We start from the raw sequence: 17,575 nt of genomic DNA, 5'->3' as shown, positions 1-17,575 counted from the left end.
AACCCAATTTTAAAATAGGCAAAGGATCTGAACAGACATTTCTCCAAAGACATACAACAGCCAATAAGCACATTAAAATATGCTCAATATCATACAGCCATCAAGGAAATGAAAACCAAAACCACAATGGGATACTTCAAACCCACTAAAATAAAAGCAGATAATAACAAGTGTTGACAAAGGATACAGAGAAATCAGAACCCTCATACATCTCTGGCAAGAATGTAAAATGGTGCAGCCATTTTGAAAAAGTCTGGCAGTTCAACATAGCTACCATGACCTAGCAATTCCACTCCTAGGTATATATGCAAGAGATTGTAAAACAAGTGTTCAAACAAAAACTTCTACACAAATATATATTCATAATTTTTGACAGCATTATTCATAAAAGTCAAAAGGCAGAAACAACCTCAAACATCTAGCAACTGAAGAATTAGCATTACTAATTGTTATAAAAGCATCCAAAATTAAATAGCAGGAAGGAGTGTACAGGTCTACAGAGATTTCTTGTGGCAGTTCTTGCTCGGGTTAGGGGAGCAGGGGCTCCACACTGGTCTACCATGTGAAGTCAGAAGGTATAGGACAGTACTGGCTGCCTCAGTAGGAACTAAAGAAACAAAATACAAGTGGTAACACTTGCTACAAAGTCAAATGCAATCATCCTCCACATATTTTACTTCCCATACCTATTGAAAGTGGGGAGATTTCCCCAGTGAGGTTTAAAAACATCTCTACCACAGAAAACTAAATACAGGTTTAATTCTATCATATAAACTTTCTATCATATAAATATTCTATCAATTAAGTGTAAATACAGATTTAATTCTATTGTGGTTTTTGCAAGAAAATGTTACCTTGCATTTACCTTTTGGCAATTCTGGTTGAATGAAACAAATGCTGAAGAAAGGGAGGATATTTTAAAGAAAGATACCAGGTTTCACAGGGGCTGGAATTCTTTGAGACATGGAAACATCTCTTGTAGTTCAAAAGCTTCTAATAAGGGAAAGGAATTCTAGAAAATGACCCTCAGAAGCCCCAAGATGTTTTCTACTCCAGTGTTTTATGATTAAGATAATTAGGCTCTTTCCTGGTCTCTTTCCATGGTTATTCCCACTACAACTACCTGACTTCTCTGTGCTTTCAGTTCTGAGAAAGACAGCACAGTTAACTACTGGGTTGGCCAAAGAGTTTGTCTAGTAGCAATTGGTTGTCTTTAACTCCATTTGAAACAATTTTGTTTGACTGTGTTGTGACAGTTGTCCTATCAGAGTGCATTTTTAAAAAATGAATCAAGATTGATGAATTTTTGTGTAGCCATTTTAATATTGAAGATGGAAGAAAATACACATTTTCTGCATACTATGTTTTATTATGTCAAGAAAGATCAAAATGCAACTGAAATGCAAAAAGAAAAAAAAGATTTGTGCAGTGCGTGGAGAAGGTGCTCTGACTGATCAAATACGTCAAGTGTGGTCTGCAAAGTTTTGTGCTGGAGATTTCTCACTGGACGATGCTCCACGGTCAGATAGACTACTTAAAGTGGACAGCAATCAAACTAAGACATTAATTGAGAAAATCAACGTTGTACCATGCGGGAGATGATAGCAGATATACTCAAAATATACAAATCAATAGTTATTGGTAAAAAGGAAAAATATGTCTTTTATTTTACAGAAAAAAACTAAATATACTTTTTGGCCAGCCCTATGATATACATCTTTGTTCTTACTGGGGTGAAATTTTTGGACTAAGCAATTTATCTGCTCCTGATCAGCTGAGAGACTGGCTTCTCTGGGCCAGGCACCTTTAGTAAGATCAGCTGAGGGAGTGTGGCAAGAGTCATACAATAGAGGGCACGATCACCTTTGTGTAAGCAACCACTTAGGGCTGTTCTCTCAGCAAAAGTTGAGGCACGGAACACAGCAAGCCCCTAGAACAGGAAGCCTGCTGAAATTATGGACTGAATCCTAACATCCAAGAGATTTAAAGATAAGAGTTTATGCATTCACACAATGGTGCATACTGATTAAAAAATGTAACCATTACAGATTTTCAAGTAATAAAAACCTTGAGACACAAAGATCTATCTCTACCTCAACATCTCTGAAGGTCATCCAAATTCTGCTTTAATTCCTTCAAGTGCTGGGGAACTCCATACCAAAAAAAAGCAGTCAGGTTATTCTACTAGATGCTTTAAATTGTTTATGTTAGGACAAAATCTATCTTCACGTAAATCTTGCCTTAGATCTTTTGTTTTCTCTGAAGCAAGAAAGGGTCTATTCACTCAACCAACCAAGAATCTGTCAAGCACTCTGACTTCTTATTTGGGCACATCCTACTTTTTCCAAACCTCTCTTTAAATATGCACTTGGAACTGAAGACAATACCCAACAGACAGGCCAGAACAGAATATTGTACATTCACTTTTAGAAAATGATTACTAGTTTAATTAATCCTATATACGCATACATTCATGTATTTCAGGAACATCACACTAGTGATTCATATAAAGAAAATATCCAATAAATTTCCTGAATCTATATTCAGCACTACTAAATATTAATTGTACTCCCCAAAAAACTTTGTTTTGGTAATATCATCAAGAGAAGAGTTTATTTTCAAAATTTTTCACCATCACCATCATCTCAATTATGATTATTGTTAGACTCATGTGACCAAAATAAAGCTGTGTTCAGGGCTACTGGTCAAGATGATGACATAGGCAGACATGGCTTGTCTCTCCACACAACCACATGAAAATTACATCTGAAATATAGAACAACCATCCTTCAGGCACGTCAGAAATCAAGTTGAATGGAAGTCCAACAACTACAGAACTGAAGGAACTACATCCATCCAGACTGGTAGGAAGGGCTGGCCCCACAGACACATGGATATAAATTCAGGAGGGATATCTCAGGAGCGAGGAGTCCCAGACCCCCATCAGAACCCCCAGTCCAGGATTCCAGTGCCAAGAAGATATGCCCCCACAACTTATGGCTGTGAAAACCAGCAGAGACGGAGTCAGTGGAGGAGGCTGCTGGAGCCCTAAGCAGTTCCTCTTGGGGAACCCACACACGGACTCACCTACTGAGACTCACTCCCTCTGAGGTCCAGCACCAGGGCAGCAGCTTGAAAGGCACCAGTGGCACATGGGGAAAAACTGAAGTGTGTGGCATTCAGCGAGCAGAGGCATCTGTCCCTTTGCTGAGCCCTCCCCCCAACAGAGCCAGTAGGCTGGTGCCTTATCTGAGACTCCATCGACCTGGGTAACACAGTGTGACCCAGCTTGGAGATCACCAGAATCTCTGCCCCAATATACAGGCCAATATACAGGCCAACCCAAGCTGCTTTTCCATAAAAATGGCTGGTCTTCACTCCTAAATCCTATCAAACAAGTAACAGCTGGCTTCAGTGAGCCCTAGCAGCAGCCAGATTAGAGTCAAAACTTGGCTTCATCTGAAAATCTCCAAGCCCAGCACCAGTAACAGCCATCTCAGATTGCTTTACAGTTCAGGAAGGGTGCCCATGAAAAAACACAGGTGGGGGTTGACCTTGGCCTGCACCACCTGGGAAACCCCAGGGGCAACTCAGCCAGTGGACAGCTACAGACCATGTCAGACCACTACCACCCTGCCCCTGCAGAGCTGATCATCCACAGAGGGTCGAGGTTCGTGGTCAGTAGTCACACCCAGTCCTTGTAGCTGACTGGCCTAAGTGAAGCCCTCCCATTGGTCTGTCAACAACAATCAAGACAACTACAAGAGGAGGGTGTACTCAGCCCACATGAAGGGCTCACCTCAAGTACACAGTTTGGGTGATAGGGGAGGCTGTGCCACTGGACCCTACAGGACACCTACTACATTAAGCCATACTAACAAGACATGGAAGCAGAGCAGCTCTACATAATACAGACAAACAAACACAGAGAGGCTGCCAAAATGAGGAGACAAAGAAACACAGCCCAAATGAAAGAACAGATCAAAACTCCAGAAAAAGAGCTAAACTAAATGTTTATAAGGATGCTCAAGGAACTTAGTGAGAACCTCGGCAGGATTAAAAGCACCCAGTCAGAAATGAAGGATACACACGTTGAAATAAAGAACAATTTACAAGGAAACAAAAGAGTGCATGAAGCCAAGAATCAAATCAATAATTTGGAACATGAGGAAGCAAAAAGACAACCACGCAGAACAAAAAAAAGAATCCAAAAAAAATGAGGATAATAAACAGCCTATGGGACAACTTTAACAGGTCCAACATTTGCCTCATAGGGGTGCCAGAAGGGTAAGAGAAACAGCAAGAACTTGAAAATCTATCTGAAAAAATGAAAGAAAACCTCCATAATTTGGTGAAGGAAATAGACATGCAAGGCCAGGAAGTGCAGAGAGTCCCAAATATGGATGCAAAGAGGCTCCCTCCAACACATTATTATCAAAAGGTCAAAGGTTAAAGATAAAGAGAGACTCTTAAAAGCAAGAGAAAAGAAGTTACCAGAAGGTTGCCAGATGGGGAAGAATGGGTGAAGAGGTGAGGGGATTAAGAAGTATAAACAGGTAGTTACAGAATAGCCATGGGGATATAAAGGACAGTAGAGGAAATGGAGTAGCCAAAGAACTTATATGCATGACCCATGGACATGAACAATGGTGGGAGGATTGCCTGAGGGAGTAGAGGGCCCTGGGCGGAGTTGGGCAAAGGGGGAAAAATCAGGTCAACTGTAACAGATAATCAATAAAATATAATTTACAAAAAAAACTGTTCACATACTAGTTTGCCAATGTAGCACTTATAAGAGGTATACCCCACCCACACTAGAAGCCTCCCCTTGTACCTGCCTAAGAGCTTCCACCAGCCATAGGAGATGCTCAATCTAGAAGGTTTTCTAAACATCTTAAGAGTGTTGACCCAAAGCATCCTGACACTCTATTCTACATAAAAAGACTGTCTCTAAAAGAATTATAGATATGTTTTAAGGTACAGTTTGAACCCCAATAAGATAACAAGAAATTGTTAAGAGCTGTCCCATCTGAACTAAAAGGAATACACACATTTCAAAATTAAAGAGACTTCTGGGTTCCCAATTTTCAATGGGTAAAAAGCCAACTGAGAGTGCTACTCAGCTACAAAAAGGGGTTATTTATTAACAGAGGAAAATGACCTCCCAGAGGGTGGAGCCAAAAGGAGAAGAAAGTAACAGACTAAGGAAAGATTTTCAGGCAGTAAAACTGGAACCTATTCAAGGAACACCCAATGTCCCCAAAGTAGGAGGCCATGACAACATGAGGCAGGCTGGCTGGATTTCGGACTTCTATGGACCAGCAATCATGCCCCCCACCCCTCCCCTATATGAATAAAAGTGTGTACTGAGGTTATCCTGTACCTATCTCACCATTTGATGCTGGGTGTCTTTTTTCAGTTCCTACATCTATATCAACAGAGACACAGCTGCTCCCATCAAGAAGTACAATCTAATCCTTCCCACTCCTTTTCTGAAGCCAGGCTGGATTTGTGGCTTGTTTTGACTAACAGAACAGAGCAGAAGTGAAATGACTCAAGAAGCCTTGCAGCTTCAGCTCTTTCCCTCTTGGAACACTGCTGCCACTACGTAAACCGCCTATGCTATTCCTAGTACAGAGGCTACATGAAAGAGAACCAATTGCTGCCCCCACTGACAGTCCCAGGTAACTTTAGTGAGGGGTGTCCAACTCACTACCCAGGATGGCTATGAATGTGGCCCAACGCAAAAATTACAGATTTACTTGAAACACTGAGATTTTTTTATGATTACCTGTCACAATGTATTCAATGTGCGGCCCATAGACACCAAAAGGTTGGACACCCCTAAACCATTCAGTCTCAGTCAAGGCGCTAGATTAGCAATTTTCAATCTTTTTCATCTCATGGCACAATAAACTAGTTACTAAAATTCTACAGCATACCAAAAATTAAATTTTGCAAATCGGGCAAAAACAGGTATAATGTTGATTTACCAAAAATAATACTAGTAGTAGTAGTAGTAGTAATAATTACCTTCCCTTTCTGCTCCAAAGTGACTTTTTAAAAATTCAGGGGCCTACACTTGTATGTAAAAATTTCTGGTATCGAGAATTAATTAGTCAGATGCAACTTTATTATGTGATGTGACCAATAAGATGCAACTCTATTATGCAACCTCTACAAGGTACAGCAAAAGTAAGGCCTACTTTGACTCTGGTTAGTAGAGTACTAATATGGATGTAGTAATTTAGAGTTTTAATTTGAACATTTCACCTAAAGTGTTATATGGTATGCTTGAACAAGATATTGTTATGTTACAGAATTACATGATTGACTTTGTAATAAAAGATTTTGTAATAAAAAAGGGGCGTTATTTGTGCCAGAACCAGTATATTTATGATTCAAGACAGCTACTGTTGTGTTAGTTGTTGCCATTTCTTAATTTGACAATCTAAGGGAAAAGAGGTCAGTGCCCCTGACTAAATAGTCAGGTATATGACTGCAAATATATGTTCTTGAAAATTCTTGCAGCACACCAGTAAATTGCCAGGCTAGATGATTAAAGCCACATGTGTGACTCCAGGCAATTGCATTAAAAAATAAACCATCCAGCTAAATCTAGCTCAAACAACAGCACAGTGAACAAACTGTTTTAAGCCACGGCATTTTGGGATTATTTGTTATATAGCAACAGTTAACTGAGACAGTGGTGAATAAGGATGCATCTTAATTTGATGAAATAAAATCAGCAGCTCAACAAATGCTTTTTAAAAATAACCTGAAAAAAAGAGAGTGGGAACTTACTCACACAGTTGACCCAAATGTAAAATACCACAGACCATAGACTACTATCACTGTGTCCAAAATAATGTTTAAAGACAAATTTGCAAAGTTAAGACATCACAGAAGAAATCCTCAAAATCCTTTCCTACTTAGTAATAACCAATCTCCAATCTTAAATTGTAAATGGATAAAGGAGGAGTGACATAAACTTAAGGTAAATGAAAACAATATGGCTAACATCTTTGAATTATGAGTCACTTTTTAATGACAAAGTTTTCAATTTTTAACTTCAACTAAGCTTTAGGATACCATTAAAAATTATAACTTAAAAGATAACACAAATAAGGATGCTGAGTGGTAAGACATTTTTAAGAGACAGAGTGAGTTTAAATTAGAGAATTAATTTTTGAGGCCAAAATAAAATGGACACTGTGCTCAGTTTTATTAGAGTTCTTTAATTAGAGAGGAAGCACACGTAGTGACAAAGCATTCGAATTCAGACAACCGGAACCTAGTGCGTGTAGCACAGTGACTTAGGGCAAACCTCTTGATTATTTTTGGCCTTAATTCCTCAAGAGTATGTCCTGACTGTGGCTCAGTGGGTTGGGTGTCCTCTCGCAAACCACAGGGTCACTGGTTGGATTCCTGGTCGGGCACATGCCTGGGTTACCGGCCTGACCTGGTTGGGGGTATGGGAAAGGCAACTGATCATCAGTGTTTCTCTCCCTTTTTCCATCCCTCCCCCTCTTCTAAAAATAAATAAATAAAATCATGAAGGAGGACCGGGGAAGATGGCGTCGGAGTAAGAGGGAGCGGATTCTAGCTCCCGCACTCGTGGGTGAAAATCCTGGCAGATCTATAGAAAAGCAGCGCACTAATCCATCAGTTATCCAGCATTTGTGAAATTGAAAGAACAGAGACTCTGTTGGACGCTGAAACACCAGAAAGCGGCAGGAGTAGGTGGAAACGGAGAATATCAAGATACCTGAAGGAGCCTGCACCACTGAAATTCAGAGGTATTATACCACAGAAGTTCACAGCATAAACCCAGGGAGTCAGAACAGATCAATTTTAGAAGCTGAGGCCAACAAGAAGAGTCGCACAAACAATGGGAAGACAAAGAAACAATCCCCAAATAAAAGAAAAAGCAGAGGCTTCAGAAAGAATATTAGATGAAATAGAAGCTAATCAACTAACAGATAGTGAATTCAAAGCACTGGTAGTCACGAAATTCAAAGAGCTCACGATGAGCTTCCAAAAACTACAGGGGAGCTACAATGACCTCACCACAAACTATATCAACATGAAAAAGGAAATAGAAACTATCAGCAAGGGACAGGAGGAAATGAAAAATACAATCTCTGAATTGAAGAACACAGTAGATAGTTTCAAAAGTAGGATAGATGAGGCGGAGGATAGGATGAGTGAGCTGGAGGACAAAGTAGAAAGCATCTCACAGAAAGAGCAGGAAAATGAAAAGAAACTTAGAAAGAATGAAGAGGGATTAAGAGAAATACAAGACAATATGAAACGTAATAATATCCGAATAATAGGGATACCAGAAGGAGAAGAAGAAGAACAAGGAATAGAAAACATATTTGAAAGAGTAATGAGAGAAAATTTTCCTAATTTGATGACAGAAAAAGTCACACAAATCCAGGAATCACAGAGAGTCCCAATCAAGAGGAACCCAATGAGGCCCACTTCAAGACACATCATCATCAAAATGGCAAAATTCCAAGACAAACAGAGAATCTTAAAGGCAGCAAGGGAGAAAAAAGAAGTAACATACAAGGGAGCCCCAATAAGGCTAGCTACTGACTTCTCAATGGAAACACTCCAAGCAAGAAGAGAATGGCAACAAATATTCCAAGTAATGAGAACCAGAGGCCTACAACCAAGGCTACTTTACCCAGCAAGGCTATCAATCAAGATAGAAGGCCAAATAAAGAGCTTCCAAGACAAAAGAAGTCTAAAAGAATATGTCTCCACCAAACCAGTCCTACAAGAAATACTAAAGGACTACTTTAAGGAAAGGAAGGAACAAAGGAAGGAAAGAAAGGATGGTCCTCAGGACAAAGGACCATCACAGACTAAAAGTGAAAGGCTGGAAACAAATTTACCAAGCAAACGGACAAGAAAAAAAAGCTGGGGTAGCAATTCTCATATCAGACAAAATAGACTTCAAAAAGAGGACCATAAAGAGAGACCCAGAAGGTCACTTCATAATACTCAAGGGAAGAATCCACCAAGAAGACATTAACATCGTAAATATATATGCACCCAACATAGGAACACCAAAATATATCAAGAAAATCTTAGAGGACTTCAAGAATGATATTGACAGCAACACAATTATAGTAGGGGACTTTAACACCCCACTATCAAAAATGGACAGATCTTCCAAACAAAATATCAATAAAGATATTGTGTCATTAAACAACACCCTAGAGGAAATGGACTTAACTGACATATATAGAGCCCTTCATCCCAAAGAAGCTAAATACACATTCTCTTCAAATGCACATGGAACATTCTCAAAAATCGACCACATGATAGGTCACAAAATGAGTCTCAACAAAGTCAAGAAAATTGAAATCATACCAAGCATTTTCTCTGACCACAAGGGACTGAAATTGGAAACCAACCCTAGAGGAAAAAACCCTAAACACCCCAAATCCTGGAGACTGAATGGTATGCTACTAAACAATGAATGAGTCAAGAATGAAATTAGGGAAGAAATCAAAAAGTTTCTGGAAACAAATGAAAACGATCTCACAACAACCCAAAACTTATGGGACACAGCGAAGGCAGTCCTGAGAAGGAAGTTTATAGCAATACAGGCCTACCTAAAGAAGACAGAAACATTTCAAACAAACAACCTTACTCTACGCCTGCAAGAACTCGAGGAACAACAACAAAAACAGCCCAAAGCAAGTAGAAGGAAGGAAATAACCAAGATCAGAGCAGAACTAAATGACATAGAGACTAAAAGCACAATCCTAAGGATTAATGAATCCAGGAGTTGGTTCTTTGAGAAGATAAACAAAATAGACAAGCCTTTAAGTAGGCTCATCAAGAAAAGAAGAGAGAGGACACAAATAAACACAATCAGAAATGAAAGAGGAGAGATTACAACTGATACCACAGAAATAGAAAGGATTGTAAGAAATTACTATGAAGAACTATATGCCAAGAAATTTGAGAACCTAGGGGAAATGGACACATTTCTAGAAAAATATAATCTCCCAAAACTCAATGAAAAAGAAGTAGAAAACCTGAATAGACCAATAACAGCAAAAGAAATTGAAGCAGTAATAAAAAAACTCCCATCACACAAAAGCCCCGGACCAGATGGATTCACGGGAGAATTCTACAAAGCATTTAAAGAAGAGCTAACCCCCATTCTTCACAGACTATTCCAAAAAATCCAAAAGGATGGAAAACTCCCAAACTCCTTTTATGAAGCCAGCATCATCCTAATCCCAAAACCAGATAGAGACACAACAAAGAAAGAAAACTTCAGGCCAATATCACTGATGAACATAGATGCTAAAATCCTCAACAAAATATTGGCAAATCGCATCCAACAATATATCCAAAAGATTATACACCACGATCAAGTGGGATTCATCCCAGGGATGCAAGGATGGTTCAACATTCGCAAATCAGTAAATGTAATTCATCGCATAAACAAAAGCAAAGACAAAAACCACATGATCATATCAATAGATGCGGAAAAAGCTTTTGATAAGGTCCACCACCCATTTACGATAAAAACACTCAGCAAAGTGGGAATAGAGGGAGCATTCCTCGATATAATAAAGGCCATTTATGAGAGACCTACAGCCAATATCATACTCAATGGGCAAAAACTAAAAGCTTTTCCACTAAGATCAGGAACAAGACAAGGAAATCTACTTTCACCACTTCTATTCAATATAGTATTAGAAGTTTTGGCCACAGCAATCAGGCAGGAAAAGGAAATAAAAGGCATCCAAATAGGAAAGGAGGAAACAAAACTGTCACTGTTTGCAGATGACATGATAGTGTACATGGAAAATCCTATAGACTCTACCCAAAAACTGCTCAAACTAATTAATGAATTTGGCAAAACAGCAGGATACAAAGTCAATATCCAGAAATCAAAGGCATTTTTATATACGAACAATGAATCAGCAGAAGCAGAAATCAAGGAAAAAATCCCATTTGATATAGCAAAAAGAAAAATAAAATATCTGGGAATAAACCTAACCAAGGAGGTAAAAGACCTGTATGCAGAAAACTACACAGCACTGAAGAAAGAAATCAAGGAAGACACAAACAAATGGAAACATATACCTTGTTCATGGATTGGAAGAATTAACATCATCAAAATGTCCATACTACCCAAAGCAATATACAGATTTAATGCAATACCTATTAAAGTACCAATGGCATATTTCACAGACATAGAACAAACACTTCAAAAATTTATATGGAGCCATAAACGAGCCCGAATAGCAACTGCTCTTTTGAGAAAGAAGAAGAAAGTAGGAGGGATCACAATACCTGATATCAAACTGTATTACAAAGCCACGGTAATCAAAACAGCCTGGTACTGGCATAAAAACAGGCATATAGACCAATGGAACAGAACAGAGAGCCCAGAAATCAACCCAACTCTCTACAGTCAATTAATATTTGACAAAGGGGGCAGTAACATCAAATGGAGTAAAGATAACCTCTTCAACAAATGGTGTTGGGAGAACTGGACAGCTACATGCAAAAAAATGAAACTTGAGCACCAACTTACACCATACACCAAAATAAATTCAAGGTGGATAAAAGACTTAAATATAAGCCGTGACACCATTAAAGTCCTAGAGGAGAACATTGGCAAGAAAATCTCAGATATTCCACGCAGCAACATTTTTACCGATATGTCCCCTAGAGCAAGGGATATACAGGAAAGAATAAACAAATGGGACCTCATCAAAATAAAAAGCTTCTGCATGGCCAAAGAAAACAGTATTAAATTAGCAAGACAACCAACTGTATGGGAAAACATATTTGCCAATGATACCTCAGACAAAGGTTTAATCTCCAAAATATACAAAGAACTTACAAGACTCCACTCTAGGAAGACATCGAACCCAATTAAAAAATGGGAAAAGGACTTGAACAGACACTTCTCCAAAGAGGACATACAGAATATCCAGAGACACATGAAGAGGTGCTCAATATCGTTAGCTATCAGAGAGATGCAAATTAAAACCACAATGAGATACCACTTTACACCAGTCAGGATGGCTATCATAAACAAAGCAATAAACAACAAATGTTGGAGAGGTTGTGGGGAAAAGGGGTCCTTAGTTCACTGTTGGTGGGATTGCAGACTGGTACAACCATTATGGAGAACAGTATGGGATTTTCTCAGAAAAATAAAAATCGACCTGCCTTTTGACCCAGCAATCCCACTGCTAGGATTATATCCCAAGAATCCTAAAACATCAATTTCAAAGAACCTATGCACCACAATGTTCATAGCAACACAATTTACAATAGCCAAGAGTTGGAAGCAACCTAGGTGCCCGTCAGTAAATGAATGGATCAAAAAATTGTGGTACATATACACAATGGAATTCTATGCAGCAGAGAGAAAGAAGGAGCTACTACCCTTTGCAACAACATGGATGGAACTGGAAAGCATTATGCTGAGTGAAATAGGCCAGGCATTGAAGGACAAATACCATATGATCTCACCTTTAACAGGAAGCTAAATAACAAAATAAACAAGCAAATAGAATAAAAACAAAGACACTAAAATAGAGAACAAGTGGGCAGCCACCAGAGGGGAGAGGGAAGGGAATTTAAGGGGAAAAATGAGGAGGGATTTTGAAGAACAAGTATGAAAGACACAGGGATGAGGTCTGTGGGGAGGGAGAGGATGGGAGGGAGGTGGGGAGACGGGTGGAGGGGAGGGTTGGGATGGGAGAAATTGACAAAAGAAAACTGTACTTGAAAAATAACTCAATAAATTAAAAAAAAAAAAGAAAAAAAATCATGAAAAAAAATTCCTCATGACTCTGACCTACCAAAAAACTACTAGTAGCCCTCTAGAAGATTCAAAAGGAACATGAATTTCACCAAATTAATAAGCTAAAAATAATATGGTTATATATAACTAAATATAATTTCTTGAATTACTATTAATAGTACTTATTATTACCAAATTAAGGCCATCACTCACTGAGCACTTATTACATGATAAATGTTTGTTCATCTAATCCTATCAACAATCCTGTGGAGACGGTACCATTATCCTATTTTAGGGAACAGTAAACTGAGGTGTAGAGAGGCTAAGTAACTTTCCAAAGTCTCACAGAGGGTTAGGGAGAAAACCAAAATCAAATACCCCAATAATAGAAAACAAGAATTTTGGTGTACAAAATGCAATTAAATAAGGTGCCATCATCAGCAGTGGACTTGAAATCAGGAGACCTAAGTTCTAATACCAATTTTGCACTACCTTCACCTGGACATAAGACAATGAGTAAAGTAGGTTAGCAATGGAAGTCAAATAGTTTTTAATCAAGAACAAAACAGGATGGTTGCCAAATGTAAATATCATATCTCTAAGCCTTTTTCAACCACAGAATGAGATATGACTAAATGCATCTTAAGACTTCCCTTTCCCAACTTTGAAATTTTGATATTTTAAAAAATTACACTGTTATTACCAAAATCAATTTTCTAACAATCAATTACCATATTAATATACTGAAGTATTAAGAGGCATGAAGATTTCCTGACCACTTACTGTTCCCTTCTTTGAACAAGTTGTACTCCTTCTAGCACTTAACTTATACACTCTTACATGGACTTAGAAGAGGCTGTACTGCTGATCTCTCTGCTGGTTATGGAACTCTCTTCTTTTATTTCACTTTTCCAAGCATACTTGTCTCCATGTTAGGCTAATGTCCTTAAAGACAGAGATATTTCTTCAATATCTTTTGAATGAAAGAATAAATAATTGCCCTGGCTGGTGTGGCTCAGAGGACTCTGTGCAGGCCTACAAACCAAAGGGAGCCAATCGATTCCCAATCAGAGCACATGCCTGGGCTGCAGGCCAGGTCTCTAATAGGGGGCATGCGAGAGGCAACCACACAGCGATATTTCTTTCCCTCTCTTTCTCCCTCCCTTTCCCTCTAAAAATAAATAAAATCTTTTTTTATAAATGAAAGAATAAATAACTGAAAAGATTGAGGGACATACAGCAATTATTCAATAAATACAGTGGCCATACAGATAATGTTTTTCCTCTCTAGCTTCAGAACATTATTACAGCTCAAGATTGTATTATCAGAAACCAGCCCTATAATTGATCATCTATTTTCTTTCATATTACTACACATTTCCAGTTACTCCAAGTTTCTTGATGCACAATGAAAACATTCAGTTGCCATAAACTCATTAACTGAGCCTATCACAACCACTAGAATAAAACAGGCACTCAAAAAATGAACTGAATCCAGCAAATAACTTTACAACAGCTAATAAAATCAAGTAAACCACTGAAGTCACATTATCTAAAGCCAGTATCCTCAGAAATTATTTTCATGACATGGCTCAAGTGAAGATGCCAACAAAAGTCTTCCTAACGTAAAAATGAAAGAAGTGTCTAAAAACTGAAAAAGCAATGGAAATCAAGTAGCTTTTAATCAAGAAGAAATCTGGTGGTTGCCAAATATGAAATACTATATATTTTCAAAATATGAACTTTTATTTTATAATATTGAAGGAAAGAACATATTTGAAAAGAAAGATGATCATAAGGTAAACAAAGATGAATGTAGAAACTCTTTACATTTAAGTAGAGAGGACACAGAATGAAGGCAAAAGTAGAAGGAACGAATGTGCTATAAAGGTAGAGCTTTACTCTGAGCAGACGAAGAGCAGCTGGCACAAATGGAATGGTACAGAGTCAGATACTCTGTGCTGTGACTGTTAGCAAAAACAGAGAAAGACCATGCACAGTAACATGTGTACAACTAAGTCTTCTTTAGGCCTAAATTATGCAGCCCTTGAAATATTTTATGAACTTGAATAAAAATTATCCTGAATGTGTCCGCTTACAAAGGACAAAAAAAGTTCATAAATTTATGCCACAATGAATGAGTATTTAAAACTACTCTGGGGTTTAAAATTACTATAGCAACTTTATGTGCGGCAGAGGAGAAAGATGGCAACATTCGATGTCACATAAGAGCAGTCTGGGTTCGGAGGAAGACAATGTTAAGCACGAAGGAGAGAACCAGCTATGTAAATGAGCTATGAAATGGAATGACCAAACAGAAAACAGCCAGCCATGCTGTCAGATGCTGAATAAACAGCATCAATGAATTATCTGAATTAAGAAAAGCTAACAGGTTCTTAACGTTATGTCTTTAAAAAATATTTTAAAATAAAACCCATTTGGCAAGTTATGAAATTTCTCTTTAGAATGTCTATGATTCAATAATGCAATTTTCTACAAAATGGAATGATGGAATACTTAAATATTAAAATTCTGGGGGGAAAAATCTCCTTGAAGTGCAACCATATTACCTGCAAAAACCTCAAAGTTCCAGGCCAGCTGTACAGAATTTTCTTAAGTGACATTAGAGGCAAAGGTATAGTGACTGGGTCTATTCTACATTTATACAGAGTCAAGTTGTCAATTATAACCAGGGTCATCTAATTAACATAATCCTCCATCCAGTTATCAGGCCAATAATCAGAATGGGGATATTTTTCCTCTTCCAGAATTCCTGATAAAGCCAGGGATAAAAAGAGATGTAAACTCAACAAGCCAGAAGTGACACTTATGTGACCACAAATTAAAGTTACTATTTCATTTTGTGTGACTACGAAATAAGATTACTACTGCATATATCCAGGGGAAATTAAGAAATTTCAACCAACATTTGGAAACTACTTTCACGTGCTAAGCAACAGACTTCATTAAGTAACCTGGAGTATTTTAAAGAGATATTTCTTTAGATATTGCATGAATATAAATTAAGCACAGATGATGAACTTATTAGTCTCCTTCCTTTGCCTTCCTGTCTGGGCCAAGCCCTCCCCAAGGTGCGATTGATAAGACTCCAAGAAGGAAAGAAGCTCAAGTGGGAAATGGTATCCTCATACAGCCCAGAGAAGCGGTGACGCACCAGAAGCTTGGAAAATATCCCGTCGTTCTTACCTTCCTAAGAGCAGTTAGGTAGGAAGATGATAGTCCACGTGCACTATTCTTTTCCAGGTGCGTTTATTTTTAACTTTCATATCAGACCCCCAACCTCAGCCTAAATGTAGGGAGGGGGTGGCAGCGCCGCTGGTAGTATCTGGGCGCCTCACAAGTTTTAAAAAATAAAAACACAACCTTTTAAAAAAATTAACTACAGCATACTCGGTGCCCTCACCTCTTCCCCACACCTCTGCCACCACCCCACGCAGTTCTTCGCCGCCGCCTTGAGTCTCCATGACAACCCAACCGGAGAGCGAGCCCCCTCTCCGCCTCCGGGTCCGGCCAGGCCAGCCACACTTGCCTGGCAGGTGACAACTCCACCTGCCCAGGGCTCTCGCTCAGCCGCTCCCGAGAGGCTGGCCAGGAAACATCCTGGCGCACGGGCCCACTCAGGAACGAGGGCGCGAGGCTTTTCAGTCAGGGACCTGGGGAAGGGCGGCCTGGCGCGGAGCTAAGGAGGTTCCGCTCAGACCCCCACACGAAGGGGCCCGGGCGCGACCTCCAAAACCGTTACGGCGGCCCCGAGCCCCAAGTCTAGGCGGCTGAGAGGTGCAGAGGAGCAGGAGCAGCAGGCGCGAAGGAACTTGTCTATTTTCCCAAACAACGGCGCGTTGCGGCGGCGGGAAGATGCAGGGGACAACGCTCACCTTGAAGGGGTTGTTGAGATCCGGGTCGGCAAACGGGTTACTGTCGAAATCCGACATTTCTCTCGCGCTCGGCGTCACCCACCGGACCCAGGCGCAGAGAGATAGAGGAGGGAAGGCCGCCGCCCCCCTGCGCGCTCACGTCGCAGCCGCTGCCGCTGAGCAGATCCGGGTACAGCTCGCAGGGCCACCCAGCCGGCCGCGCCACTGAGCATGCCCGGTGCGCTGGGCTCCAGGCCGGCAGCGCGGCTCCCTTTCGCCGTCCCGTTCCTCTGGATCTAGATTCCGCGCTCCGGACTTTGGCTACGACGGAATAGGGACTAAGGGCGGAGGGAGGCGGGAGCAGAAACTAGCTCTGTTGGTCCTTGGATCTTTGGGCCCGACTGGACTGAGATTGTACGTCCCATCTTGACCAGCGACGCATTTAGGTGGACTGATTGTATTGTCATCAATTTAAAATCGGCCCTTATGGCCGACCGTGATTTGGGAAAGAGGTAGTATTTTGTGGGCAAAAAGAATGCGCACTGCTACCTCTGCCCCAAATGGGAAGGCAGCCTGGGTCTCAGGCTACCCACCTGGGGAGGGAGTGGCTATTTAACTACGCTTCGGGGTGGGAAACGGAGAACCCCTGCAGCAGTCACCAAAGACAGGGTCCCGAGGGGCCCAAACCTAGTTAACGATTTTGCACACCCTGGACCCCACCTGTGAATCTTAGCCTTCATTCTTCCGGCTCCTCTGACTCTAGGTTTCTGCCAAATCACGGAGACCAACCTAGAAGCTACCGTTCCGGATTGGCTCCGCGGAGGTTTGGGAAACAAGGTTTAGTACCAGGGTCCAGTCCCTGCTCCCATCCTTGGAATCTGCAAAATGGCCACTTCTC

At 40.1% G+C, this 17,575-nt stretch overlaps 1 protein-coding gene across 1 annotated transcript in view; it reads right to left on the bottom strand.

Moving 5' to 3' along the window:
* SCAMP1 (secretory carrier membrane protein 1) overlaps positions 1 to 17,246 on the bottom strand; it is a 106,626-nt gene extending 89,380 nt beyond the window's left edge. Inside the window, exon 1 of the mRNA XM_037143701.2 lies at positions 16,699 to 17,246. Within this exon, the coding sequence (XP_036999596.1) occupies positions 16,699 to 16,755 (57 nt within the window). The 5' untranslated portion in view covers positions 16,756 to 17,246. The remainder of the gene's footprint in view (positions 1 to 16,698) is intronic.
* Between the last annotated feature and the right edge of the window lie 329 nt (positions 17,247 to 17,575).

This window comes from Artibeus jamaicensis, unplaced genomic scaffold (assembly GCF_021234435.1).
Source record: "Artibeus jamaicensis isolate MK-2021 breed Jamaican fruit bat unplaced genomic scaffold, CSHL_Jam_final contig_373, whole genome shotgun sequence".
In the NCBI taxonomy this organism is placed as follows: domain Eukaryota; kingdom Metazoa; phylum Chordata; class Mammalia; order Chiroptera; family Phyllostomidae; genus Artibeus; species Artibeus jamaicensis.
Note: the sequence above shows the minus strand (reverse complement) of the source record. Positions and strands in the feature narration are given on the sequence as shown.